Here is a 13,879-nt window from a genome sequence, read left to right on the forward strand (position 1 = left end):
GAAAGTTGATGTATTCCCTCAGCGACCAGCACGGATCAGCTCCAAGCATGACAAAGCGATATCGTCCTCTTTTGGAAGGCCAAACAAAGTAGTTTCGCTTTCACAACGAAGCACACAGCGCCTTCACGACATGGCGGCGGCGGCAACAACAATACTACAGCGAGAATAAAAGTTACTCCTTCTTTCTTTGAAAGAAGATCAAATCTTCCCAGATAGTGACGTAGGTATGTGGGGGCGTGTTAGATCGAGCCGTTTTAGGCAGGCGTGGCTGACTCTTAACTTTTATAAAGAATATCTCTTAGGATTTGAGACTTTAGTCTTTGCAACTTTACAGATTTTCTTTATGCACCAAGAGCTTGTAACACTCCAAAGAGAAAGGAAAACTTGAAATCGCATCATAGACTAATATAGTGAAAAATTATCACACTTTCAAATAGCGGTTTTATTTTAATATATTTAAAATGTGAATTTTCATCAGCCATTACTCCAGTCTTCAGTGTCACATTGATACTTCACAGATCATTCTAATATGCTGATTTGCTGCTCAAGAAACCTTTCTTATTATCATCACTGGTGAAAACAGGTGTGATGATTAATACTTTTGTGGAGCCAGTGATACATTTTTCAGGATTCTTTTTGGAATAGAAAGTTTTCTTTAAAATAATGATTAAATTATGAATAAAAAAACAACTGACACCAAACTTTTGAACAGTAGTGTATGTGTCTATGTAGGCACCTTATTAAGATTTGAAACAAAGTCAAACATACAGAGCCATATAATAAATAAGAGGCTTGAGGATCACCTTTTTCCAGTCATCAGGAGTCATGATCTTCTGCTGATCAGCTGGCACCAGGTCTTTCAGCATTCTAGGGATCATGACAAACTGTGATTTATTCGTGTCAACCTGAACACGCAACAGCAGTCCTGCCAGACTGATCATTTCCTCTTTAGATACATTATGGTAACCCCGCAAATACTTCGGCAGCTCCTGGGAAAATAAAAAGAAGACAGTTGGGCAAAGTTGCACAGCATAATAGAGTGTCACAGGAAAGAGTCCTAAAACTCAGAAATCAGTTGGCATTTTTGCACTTTCGGTTTTATTGTCCTGAAATCAATAGGTTTTTGAATGGGTTTATGGTTAAATGTCTGTAATAAGGTCAGTGGTTAACAAGATATTTTTTATGATTTGTGAAATGAAATGTCACAAAATGTTTTTATGAAATGTATCAGTAATACTCTTGGATTTTTTAAACTCTTTACATGTGAAAAAGATGGTTGCTAACAAGTGGATAAATAGGACCATGGCTAAATGGAAGGTTAGGGACATTAAAAGTCATCATGTCGAATAGGTAAACTCAGAGTCCACTTTTACCAACACGCTGTAAACTATAATCTTGCAAACTATTCTAACTCAAAATGTCCAACTTGTAGATTTTAAATAGTTAAAACAGTTATTGGAAGCTTACTGGTGGTGATATTGAAGTTGTATGACCATGTTGTAGTTTGTTTATAGCCTAACAATCTGCTGATTGGATTTTTACTTGTCGATTGTAATTAGGATTGTATTTAAAGGGGTCATGAACTGACAAATCAAAATTCCCTGGATCTTTTGACATATAAGAGGTCTTTGTACTAAAAAAACATCCTGTACGTTTCAGAACTCAAAACTTTCTCGTTAGTCTAAAAACAGCTTGTATTGAAGCCAATCTGCCAAAACGACAGGTTGTGGAATGTGCCACTTTATGAAGTATTAGTGTGGCTAAACACCGCCTCCGCAGAAGAAGATCAACGCCTGCTTCTACATCACTGCCTGTTTAGAAACCAAACGATAAAGATGCTCCGAAGACAACAAGACGCCGTGCAGTGCCAAGTTGTGGAAAAACACAGTCTTTGCAGTGCCTTCCTTCTGATCCCAACATTAGAAAAAGAGTGGATGAACTTAATTTTTAATGAAGTTCCAGACTGCATCAGTAAGAACTTCGTGCTTTGTTCACTTCATTTTACTGTGGATTTGATTACAAACAAGGCACAATTTGACGCAGTATTTTCAGAAAGATTGAAACTAAAAGACGATGCTGAGCTGACTAAATTGGATCCGACAGTAATGTCACACCACACAAGTGTGAGTAACTGTTTTTATTATGTGGTCATTATTTCTTTGTCTGTATTTATGCATTTTTAACCTAAATCACAGCAATCTGTGAAGGATGTAGGCTCTCAAACATACACAACTGTTAGCCAATCATAGCAGTGGGCGTTTACTTCCAAGTCAACAATCCGCCACGCTTTTTCAATCAGAGCGTTCTGATGAGGGGGGTCAAAACAGGACAGAAAATAGCCTATAACTTCTAAATTATGATGTTTTTTTATGTAAAAATCTTGATAATATTATAAGTGGATGTCAGAGAACAGCACAAAATAATAAGAAAGGCAGTTCATGACCCCTTTAATCTTCATTTGTGAATATTGAACAAAACATGTATGAATCATAACTCTGGTTGGTCACAGAGTTTTTTTTTTTTGTTTTTTTTTTAGGGAACCAGGGTGATGGTAACTTCTAGGTTGGCCTAGATTTGTATTTTTTTTTTATCTCTGCAGCACTCTATTCAGTTATACAAAAATTTGATACACTGTAAGGCAGGTCAAAATAAATTCTGCTGACAGTATTTGGCTTGACCAGATAAGAAATGATCAGATAGACAATGTACCTGGGGAAAGTGGAAGGTTAGGTCAGCAGTTAGGTCTTTTCCTGGGATCACATTAAACCAGAGCTTCCTCATGAAGAGCACCAGGTAAGGGACAATAGCTGGAGTAGCTGTATTCAGGATCAATAATATTTATAGTGAGTGAGAGTCTGATTTTAACGCACCAACTGAATATTCATTGGGTTAATTACAGTAGTTAGTATGTTATACAGCTCACCCTCCTTGACTTTCTTTCCTTTTTTGACGACATCTGTGAGTTGCCTGAGGTTGTCAAAAAAGTACTCTTTAGAATCCATACTTACTACCTGAAAGAATCAGATATGACCCATGAAGATTAGCATGGACCTAAAACAACACCATCAGGAAAAATAAAATGACTGAAAGAAATCATGTCTGAAACCTTCGTCGATGTTTTAACAAACAGACTGTATCCATCTGATGAAGAGAGCCGGAGGTCTTTGGCAATGTTGCGGCATAAATCTTTGATCCTTGTGGTGGTGGTCACCTCAAATATCTAAAATTAAATAAAAAGAGAGGGTTTTTAACATGAATGGAAAAAAACAATGAGTAAAACTGTTTAAACTGTAATGTCACTCCTTACTTCAGATGTATCGTTGGGTAAATGAACTTTATGGAAGATCTGAGTACTGTTATTCTGAATGGCGTCCACTTCCACCTGGTGAGGAGGCAACTTCCTTCCCTCAATACTGTATGGGACAATGAACATTGCTTTTTAGATAAATTTTAGCCCTCATGCTCTGTTCACTTTGGCATCTAATGGCTAATTCACACTACACCAACCAACACCAACAGACATGTTTGTTGAGTTTTGTTGGATCAGTGTGTTACCGCTGTGGATGCAGTAAAATTGGCTGTAGGAGTGAGAGTGTGTGTATGAGTATGTCCCAGCACCGGGGGTATCTGGCATAAAACCTGTGCCAAATGGCTGTGTGAATAATTCCACTGTGGCGACCCCTAACAAGAGCAGCTGGCATCTACGTTAATACTGGCATCTACGCTAACATTAGTCCCTTTCATTCTTATTCCGAGGTCACCGTAGCCATATGGATCCAGTCAGTATCCAGATCAGATGGTCACCGTAGCCACCCAGATCTAGTCCATATCCAGACCAGATGGTGGATCAGCACCTAGAGACGACCTCTACAGCCCTGAATGTCAGCGGAGACCATGTCAACTAGATGCGTCCCAGAGACAGATCCCCTGCAAAGACCTCATCACCTCAACGACCATCGGCACAAGACCATGGGAACCAGACAAGTCCTCTGCACCTGTGTTGCAGCCTGGTATTAAACCACGCCATGCTGGCTTAGTCAGGCCAGAGGAGAACTGGCCCCCCGACTGAGCCTGGTTTCTCCCAAGGTTTTTTCTCCATTTCTGTCACCGATGGAGTTTTGGTTCCTTGCCACTGTCGCCTTTGGCTTGCTTAGTTGGGGACGCTTGACTGACTGCACAGACACTATTGGAAGAGAGCTGAACTGGATGATGACATCACTGAATCATCAATTAACTGACTTTAGCTGGAAAAAATGACTCTGTTATTGTCTTCTTGCATTATTGACAAACTATTTTCCTGTTTGACACTGTAAAGCTGCTTTGAAACAACCAGTATTGTATAAAGCGCTAAACAAATAAAGGTGACTTGACTTGACTGAAGAGAGAGACAGAGTGTGTGTGTGTGTTACCCCTTTCTGCATCTGTTGCCGTTGTTGGTCAGTGTTTGAGTCTGTCGACTGAACAACTGAATTGAAGTTTGTCGTGTACTGAGAAGTGACATAGGCCACATTCACACAGCAGCAGAAAACGGTTGTCAGTCCTTTATTTGAGCCATTAATATAGTTGTGTTTACATTCATTATAGTTATTTATGGGAGTGACAACCACAATCTATAACCAAACTCAAACCTCTAAATTTTCAGGACTCAAAACCATATTTTCAGCGAAGCAACTGCAGCACATTTTACTGAAGTATAAAAGCTGCCATCGGTAAAATTAAGATGTGGATGAAATTGTGCCTCAGTTTAACTTCTGTCATGTCAAGACTTTGTAGTTTTGGACATTGCCATATTGAATTTAACAGGGATGAAAACTGAGGTATAGACTTCAGTCTTCACAATGGCATGCACTGCATAACGATCCAAGAAACTGTTTTATGACATTTTTGTCTGCAGTTTTTTTTTTTTTGTTCAGAAAGATGTTTCATCAGCAAAACAATCAATACATTGTTAAACAACAGTATAATCCGTTGAATGCACTGTACTTCTATCTCTCACAGCCTCATTTTCATTCCTGTCAAAAATTAAATATGGTGCCATCCTAACTAAGGTCTATACGGGATCGACTTTCATTGCATGTTCGTACACAAGTATTCAAGCCTCTATTGTAAGCTGCTGTGTGAACAGGACATTTCAAGAGTTACACCTGTTAGTAAATGCAGTTGTCAATCCCTAACGCTGACAGTGTGAATGTAGCCACACTATAATCTGGTGACTGTCTGTGTTGGTCAGTGTGTTTTGTTGCAGTGTGAATTAGCCTTAAGAGACAAACTGTTTGAGTATGTTATGTCCTACCTGAGCATAGTTTGCATCCTCTGCAGGCAGGTGGACGCCAGAGGCTCTCTGGTTCTGGACTCCAGAAAACGTTGAGCATGTCTCAGTAGCAACTGACTTGGAGGAAAGAGACCACAGCATAGCCACAACAGCTGCCAACCTCGCTCCATACTCAACCTGAAAGATAAACAGAGAGAAACAAACAAGACTTCAATTAAAAAGTAATCAGATAAAACAAACAAAGCCACATTAGACCATATTTGGGTACCAAAACGAAATGAGTTAAAACTAGGTGACAAACCCATGGTTGTTATTAGTCATCTGCTTCATTATTTGGCAGTAGATCTCATCTCTTAGTTCCACGTGTGCTGTTGCTGACCCAAAGATCTGGTTTGTTAGATCTATGGGTGTCCGCACATGCTTGACTGGATAATCTCCCATATATTTAAGGATAGGTAGAGACAATGTTAAAGAAAATGGTAATCGTCATTCATTAAAATTCACTCGGGTCACATGTACTGAAGTCTTAATCACTTTTATCGTAATACACAAAATACAACTTCCTTCATAAGGAACTATATTAGATATGTAACAAATGATTCAGTTTTTCATTTCCCTCCTTATTCAACCAATCACCCTGAAGGATATCTGTGAAGCAGTCAGAAGCGAGGTGGCAGAGCTCTGAGTTGCCCTGCAGGCTCCTGAGCAGTGGCTGTTTGAGAGGCTCTTTGCTGTTGGCCCACAGTCTCTCTTTGGCCACACCTTTTCCACGGCCACCTTCTTTAGACTCCCTGTGACCAATTGAAAGAGGTACAAGATGGCATGAGCACTGGCATGTTATCAAAACGGAGCAGTTATCATTTATATCAGATGGGATGTGTGCAAACTGTACATGTGTTACCTGAAATAATCAAAAGAGAACTCCTTAAGGGACACAACAGCAATTTTCTCTGTGCTAAGCTCCTCTTTCTGCGGCAACACCGGCATCACTGACTTTCTTCGTGCAGGGGTCAAATTCAGCAAATTCTAGAGGACAGAAATTACTCTTTACATTTATATTATTGTCAAGCATAAATTGATTTATAAAACAAAGCATATTTTGTGACCCTAAGAAAATAACCTTGCTGAGGGTTTTGAAAACCATTTTCTAATGAACGGGCATTAAAAAATCTTTAAAGGAAGTTTCTTTCATTCTTTAAAGGCAATTTAAAATCTTTAAATGCAGTTTTAATTCTTTAAAGGCAGTAACAATCTTTTAAAGCAGTTTAATTCATTAAAGAATCTGCCTTTAAATATTTATTTCCCAGACAAAACCTCAAAACACTGATAAAAACAATTGACATAATAATGGCCAGTGCTGAGGAGTAATTTCCTCCACAAATTAGTGTGAAACAAAAGAATCATGTTTACCAGTGTCTCTTCTGTTGGCCTGGTCAACATTGGCAAAATCCGAATGGCATCTAAGGAAACTGCTCCAGTTTGATTTGTCCTCTCATTCTTCGCTTTGATCCAGCCTTCTTCAGAAGAATACTCCCCATCCTTTATGATATACAGTACATCACCTCTTCTGTAGCTCAGCAATGTGGGATCCTCTGGAGGGAAGAAAAACGAAAAGATCAATATCCAAGCGATTTCGACCAGTTCAAGAACCATTTTATATGTAGAGTGATTCTTACATTTGACTTACATTTTAGTTTTAGGAGAGATTATACTAGTTTAACCCTTTTTATTGTCTCTTTAATTAATACATTTTTTTTTTTTTTTTACCTAAGTTACCAGAATGTCTGTATGTGGACTTAAAACTTTAGCTTTAACTTCCCCTCTGTAACTGTAATAAATGTAAAAAGAGCAAGACTGAAAAAATTGGTGTAGAAATAATTTTCACTCAGAAATTGCTAGTAAATTTAATAAATAATTACAAAGAAATGGCAAGTAACATATTGAATTAAATGTGACAATGTGATCATTTTATTTACAACTTGAAACCTATTTTTTACAGTGTACATTCACACTTTCTCATAAGAATTAAAAACATATTTTTTGATTTTGATTGTTAAATCAAAGGCTTTTCTGACATTTTCACCAAAAAATTTAATAAAAATGTATTACTCATACATACTTAAATAGTCAAAAGTGTCCTAAAGTTGAAAAATCATTTCAAATGTGAATACTACAAGTAAAATTGTAAAAGAAGCACCTTGTCTGATAAGGTCCTGTATTCCCACAGCATACTGTGATCTCTTCTTAAGCCCTGATATGAACAAGTTGACCAGCTCCACTAAGTCTTTTCCCTTCACAACCTGCAGCTCATACATCCCCTTTGGAGTCGTCAAACACACAATCCCACCAGACTCTTCCTCACTGTAGGAGAAAAGTTAAGAAGGGAAGGAATAACGGAAACGAAAAAAGAAAAGTCAACTGGTTCATCTCACAAACTAGTCTGAATCTGCAGAAATTTTAAGCGTAAGTACTTTATCAATGCTCAGATGTAATTCAGATGCTTCTCCGTGGAGGTTTATCATAAAAAGGGATGTTTTACCTCATTTCGATTCCTGACACCTCAGGATAAGAGAGCTGCAGAAATGCAGCTTCTGTCACATCCTGAAAGAAGACCCCCTTCCAGTTCACAACAACTACAAACTTGTCTTGAGGCACTGAGGGACCTGAACACATATTTTTCACAGTAACTAATACAAGACAACAATAAATTCACAAATTCAATGCATTAAAGGGATAGTTAACCTAAAATGTATAATTCTGTCATCATTTACTGACTTTAGAAACACATGACTCTTTATTGGTGGGACACAAAATGAGTTATTTATTGCCGAATGTCTCTTTTCAGTAAAATAAAAATGAATGGTGATCCCGACCATCAAGCAAGATTTTTAGTGAACTACAACTTCAATTTCAGTCTGTTCCTTAAACAAAACTCAAATGGCTTCAAAAGTCTTGGAGTCATATAGTGTACATTTATGATGTTTTTATGTGCCATTTTTATCTTTACAGCTTTGTATGGAAAAGAGCAGCGTGCACTTTCTTCAAAAGCTCTCATTTTGTGTTCCACTAAAGAAATAAAGTCATACAGGTCTGGAATGACATGAGGATAGGTAATGACAAAATGGTCATTTTTGGATTAGCTACTCCTATAAGAACTAAGAATAGCTTTTTTTTTTTTACCTGAAACAATTTGAGCTTCATATAACTTGGAGAAATAGATTGGCCACTTCTCCTGCGCATATTGGACAATCTCCGCTTTTACTTCAAAGGCAGGTTTAGTAGAGTTTATGTAAGAACCCTAAGAAATTACAAAGGATTACTGCATTGTTCTCCAAGCGCTAATGACAAAATCACATTTTGTCCAATCACTGTTGTGAACAATGAAACAGCATATACCTGTATATACATCATACCTGTGTGTGTGCAGAATGCACCATCTGCACTAGCTTGGCCACAGACTTGTTCTCAATTAAAGTCATGTTCATGCACTCACGGACAATCTTATCTGTGGTTTGCATACTGCTTTCAGAGCCATGCTGTACATAGTAATGTTTGGCTGCGAGCTGCACATAATCATCCTCCTAGATCAAGATTATAGGTCAACAACAGAGCATAAGTCACAAATCTCATTCCTATTCAAAATATATGCAACATGAACAGTTCAAACAAATAGCCTGGACTGACCTTATCAGACTGATAATCACCACTTTTGAGTCCGTGGATGGTCTGCTTGTAGATGAGGTCTGTGCTGACTTGGTCAGATGAACAGTTGTGCCATGGAGTGAAGATCTCTTTGCGAAAGTAGAGGCGCCAAGGAGCATGTTGTTCCTCTTTCCCCTGCCTCTTTTCTTCCTGCTCACACATAGACACGGCATCCAAGACGTGCTGACTGCCACTGCCAAGAGACCATATCTGCAGCAAGAGATGCAAACATGAAGACTCTATTGCTATTGCTCATTAGTTATATGTGACTTATTACAAGGTGCATCTTGAAGCCATTCAAATGTTACAAACCTTCTCATACATTGCAGCGTATAGGGAGAAGCCGTAAGTGTCCTGCAGCTTTATTTTCTGGATAACCGCACTGCACACTTCTGCAGAAGTGCTGGCTGAATCCACAGTGAGGCTGATGCTTCTGCCATCCATCAGACCCACAGCTACTGAAATGGGCTTCTTGTTCTCTACAGACTTGCAAGAAAGAAGGGCTGGTTATGTTTAGAGCAAGAGAAGTATTCTTCATAATTTCAGTCAGAGGGACTGCCTACCTGTAGTTCAACCCAGCATGGTGGCTCACTTCTTTCTCCATTGGCTAAAGTCCTCCGCAGTCGCTCTGCACAGTAGGAGGAGTATTCACTTGGTCCATGGCGTATAAAGCTCTGCAGGTACTGTGGCCAAAAGGTTGTGGAACATAACACATAGCATAATATATAACATAACATAAGATAACATATAGCATAGCATAACACAACACAACACAACATAACATAATATAACCTTAATGTGACGTGACGTAACAACACAAAATAACACATAGCATGAAATCAAATGTAATATAATGTATAACACAACACATAACAAAACATAACATGACATCATGACATAACACAACAACATAAAACAACAAACATTAGAAAACAGCATGGCATAACACAGCATATACCATAAAATGAGATGACAACACAAAACATAGCACATATAACACAGCATAACAACACATAACAACATAACATAATAAAATATAAAACATGACAAAACAACAAAACAACAGAAAATTCGACATATAAAAAAACATTACATATAACATTACATATAACACAACACATTAACATAACACGAAACACACAAAAAACATGCAAACACAGCATGACATATAACAACATATAAAATAAACAAACAAAATATAACTCATACCACAACAAAACATAACAAAACAACATGAAACAAAATATAACAGCATGGCAACACAACAAAACATAACATAAACCAACATATAATGGCATGACATACAACACATAATATAACATTACATAACAAAACATAACATTAAACAACACATCATATGAACAACAACACATAACCTAACCTAACCTAACGTAACGTAACATAACATACACTGTACCATATATCACACAGCTTGATTGGTCATTCATGGCATTTGTATTATGATTAAACTGTGTAGTTGTGGTTCTAAAGAACCTATTTTCTTCATAGCTGTGCTATGATATGATACAATAATATATTCAGCAGACTTTATCGAAAAACAAACCCTTTCAGGATGGTACACTACCCCTATGCTTCACATCAGGGTCCTGATCACCCTGTCAGGTCTAATTTGTGATAATGATTGGATAAATTCACATTAGCTCTTAAATAACAGAACAGAAATCAAAAAGTATTTCATACCTTACTGAGGCGGTCCGAAGGGGGAAAAATACCCAGACAGATGGACAGAAGAGTCCAGCCTCTGTTTGCACCTTTGTGGTTCTTATTGTCTGTTAACTGCTTAAGGATTTGACAGTAGATTTCATCTCTGAAAAACATATAAAGTCAAAAGATTATGTAACCCTTATCTCTCTGTATGAGAAATATACTCCACATTATGAAGAATGTAAATGACCAATGGCCCATCACATTAACCTTATATCTTGTCGTACAATAGCATATCCTACAATAATATGCAATTTCTCCAATGGTGTCATTGGGCGATCATAAGTTGCTCTCTCTCCAAACAGTACATCCTCTTCCTCCTGAACAGCCTGCATTTTAGGTTTTGGTTCTTCTTCTGGCTGCAAATTTCATCAGAATAATTAATAGAAACCTGCTATGATGCAGTTAGCCGTGAGTAATGATCAGTGATTTAGTATATATACACATTTCACCTCTTCTTCAGGAATGGTTGAGTGTTTTCTTTTCCCTGTCCCCTTCTGTTGCTTCATTTTTTTTCTCAAAAATTTCTGCAATTACAAGACCAACAAATGAATAAACCCACAAACATTTGTTTGATATAATATAATGATATAAGAAAAGCAACAGTCACATTTCTGTTGGGTTATTGACTATTTTGTTATTATATGACACCCGTAAGAGTATTTACAGTATTTAGCAGTTCTGTATTTATGATCCCCTTTGGTTTGCTTTAGTCCTTTGATGCATTTTTAAAAATTTTAATATTTAAATTTATTCCTCTGTATTCACATTAAAATGTTTATATTGTTATTTCTTGCATTTTTTTATTTTTTTTATTTTAACAGTTGCTCACATCTGGTTGTTTCTGTGGTTTTCACCTTCTGTACCACTGACTGTAATACAACTGAAACCTTTTCTGATTGGCTAGTCTATTTATTAAACATGTGTGTACATTAAAATATGTAAAGCAATACAATATATACTAATATCAAACCAGCACAAAAATGCATGTTGATCTAGGCAGGTCTTTTGAGCAGGGTAGGCAGTGAAGCTATAGTCAGAACATATGGTAGGTGTTAAGAAGGCAGTGTTTTATAGTGTCTTGATTGTTTACCTGATCTAATCCAACAAGGTTACTGAGTCGCCGTGCTTGTCTCTGACCAAGGTTCATCTGAATGGGGTCGGCTATAGCAGAAACACGTTCTTGCTTCGGCTCTGGAAGATCTCCCATAAACCTCAGTATGATCCACCATACTGTTAAACAAGCCTAAAGGGGGAGGGAAAAAGAAAACAATACAAGACAGTTGATTATCAAGCCTTGCTTTTAATGGGAACATGATGCTTATGAGAACAGCACTTGCCAGGGTATCCCCTTCATCTTCATGGTGGAGCAGGGGTTGTCGTAATCTCTGTTGGACATATGAGTGGGTAGAAGATCCTTGGAAGTGTAGAGATGCAAATTTAGAGAAAGAGAACTCATCGTTCTCCTTCTCCTTCTCCTTCTCCTCCTTCTCCTTCTCCATCTCCTTCTCCTTCTCCTTCTTCTCCTTCTCCTTCTTCTCCTTCTCCATTTCTTTTTCCTTTTCCTTCTCATCCTCTTCATCTTGATTGCGTTTGCTGCTGTCTGCTAATGACATCACCTTCCTCTCCCTTACAGGGTTCTCTACTAATTCAACCTCTTCTAACTTCACCGGCTCTGCCTCTAAATCCTAGAAGAACATCAGGAACAAATCACACAAACTTAATATTTACCTGACGATACTAACATTTTGCATTTAAAAGACATAATGTATTATCAATGGTAGCAAATGCATGAAATGCCATTAATTGATTGTGTAGCGACAATAAAAGTTGGAGTTGACATAGGCTTATTGGATAGCTGGAGTTGATATAGGCTTATTATTTTGAGAAATTAATTTTGATTAGGAAGTGTTTGTTCCCTTCAAATAGGTGTCCTGCTTCCTTATTGTGCTGTCAAGATGACTCTAACCTCAAAACCCTGAGGAGCTGGGCCCTCTTGTCCTCCTACTGCGCTCGGAAGGAAGCCAAAGATATTCTCCACCATTTCCTCATCATCCTTTTTCTGGGATTTGGCAGCTTCCTCATTTTTTCTGAGCAGCTCCTCTAGGCGTTGCTGAAGTTCCAAAGCTATACGTTCTTGAGCCTCTTTTTCTTGTGCAGTCAAAAACGCCTAAGACAGAACAAGGGTATGAATAATAAATGCTTAAAATTGTTTTTGTGGAAACCATGATTTGTTTTTTTCAGGGTTCTTTGATGAACAGAAAATTCAAAAGAAAAGCAATTATTTGAAATAGAAATCTTTAATCTGAAGCATCATAAATGTCTTATAATACAACATTGTTACTTTTAATGAAATGAACGCATCCATGACAAATAAAAGTATTATTATTATTATTATTTTTAAAATCTTACTTACTCCAAACTTTTGAATGGTAGTAAATCATGGTTTCAACAAAAAAAATAAAATAAAACAAGCATCACAGGAATAAATTACATTTTAAAACATAGTAAAATAGAAAAAAGTTATTTTTGAAATGATTATTTTTTACAACTTATGACAAGAAATCCAAACATTTTACTGGTACAGGTATTGCATATAAAACAAAAACAAGACTTTCTGCAAAAAAGTACTAAAAACCAGGTAGTCTGCTCCATTCCACTATACACTCACATCTGTTTTCATTCTCTTGAGGGTTTTCCTGGCTAGCAGGCCTCTGGTCTGTGTCTGCAGGAGTATCACTGCATCTTTTTTGCGTTTCAGGTTTTTCCTGGCAAGGTAGCCACGGGTCTGTGTTTGCAGAGTGATGGCTGCAGCCCGTCTGCGAATATACTCCGTATGGAGCTGCCGACTGCGCACTTTTGCCTGCATCCGAGTAAATCCTTGTTTGAGCTTACAGGGAAAACAGAAACAATATGAGGCATGTTTCATTATTTCATTCAGTGGTGGACGAAGTACACAAATCAAGTACTTGAGTAAAAGTACAGATCCGTATGATAAAATATTACTCCAGTAAAAGTAAAAGTACTCAGTTTTCAATTTTACTCGAGTGAAAGTACAAAAGTACTTGATTTTTTATGTACTTAAGTAAAAAGTACTGATAGATGAATGTTTATTTTGCAGTTTTATATAGGCTACTTTTATCATTTAATTTTATATTAGCATATATTTTTTTTATAATC

The 13,879-nt window shown here is 37.3% G+C and overlaps 1 protein-coding gene across 1 annotated transcript in view; it reads right to left on the reverse strand.

The window, feature by feature from the left end:
• The window catches only part of LOC107691586 (unconventional myosin-VIIa-like), a 36,758-nt gene that overhangs the window by 8,728 nt on the left and 14,151 nt on the right, over positions 1-13,879 (reverse strand). Inside the window, exons 20-44 of the mRNA XM_016490255.1 lie at positions 13,371-13,589; positions 12,669-12,869; positions 12,319-12,387; positions 12,040-12,180; positions 11,793-11,945; positions 11,152-11,226; positions 10,910-11,058; positions 10,676-10,802; positions 9,538-9,657; positions 9,287-9,460; positions 8,957-9,184; positions 8,686-8,853; positions 8,453-8,570; positions 7,812-7,935; positions 7,470-7,633; positions 6,683-6,864; positions 6,174-6,298; positions 5,921-6,063; positions 5,574-5,727; positions 5,294-5,449; positions 3,308-3,413; positions 3,107-3,220; positions 2,924-3,011; positions 2,710-2,816; positions 804-989 (exon numbers count right to left, since the gene is read on the reverse strand). Of these exons, the coding sequence (XP_016345741.1) occupies positions 804-989; positions 2,710-2,816; positions 2,924-3,011; positions 3,107-3,220; positions 3,308-3,413; positions 5,294-5,449; positions 5,574-5,727; positions 5,921-6,063; positions 6,174-6,298; positions 6,683-6,864; positions 7,470-7,633; positions 7,812-7,935; positions 8,453-8,570; positions 8,686-8,853; positions 8,957-9,184; positions 9,287-9,460; positions 9,538-9,657; positions 10,676-10,802; positions 10,910-11,058; positions 11,152-11,226; positions 11,793-11,945; positions 12,040-12,180; positions 12,319-12,387; positions 12,669-12,869; positions 13,371-13,589 (3,591 nt within the window). The remainder of the gene's footprint in view (positions 1-803; positions 990-2,709; positions 2,817-2,923; positions 3,012-3,106; positions 3,221-3,307; positions 3,414-5,293; positions 5,450-5,573; positions 5,728-5,920; positions 6,064-6,173; positions 6,299-6,682; positions 6,865-7,469; positions 7,634-7,811; positions 7,936-8,452; positions 8,571-8,685; positions 8,854-8,956; positions 9,185-9,286; positions 9,461-9,537; positions 9,658-10,675; positions 10,803-10,909; positions 11,059-11,151; positions 11,227-11,792; positions 11,946-12,039; positions 12,181-12,318; positions 12,388-12,668; positions 12,870-13,370; positions 13,590-13,879) is intronic.

The sequence above is a fragment of the Sinocyclocheilus anshuiensis genome, unplaced genomic scaffold, assembly GCF_001515605.1.
Source record: "Sinocyclocheilus anshuiensis isolate Anshui unplaced genomic scaffold, SAMN03320099.WGS_v1.1 scaffold842, whole genome shotgun sequence".
NCBI lineage: Eukaryota > Metazoa > Chordata > Actinopteri > Cypriniformes > Cyprinidae > Sinocyclocheilus > Sinocyclocheilus anshuiensis.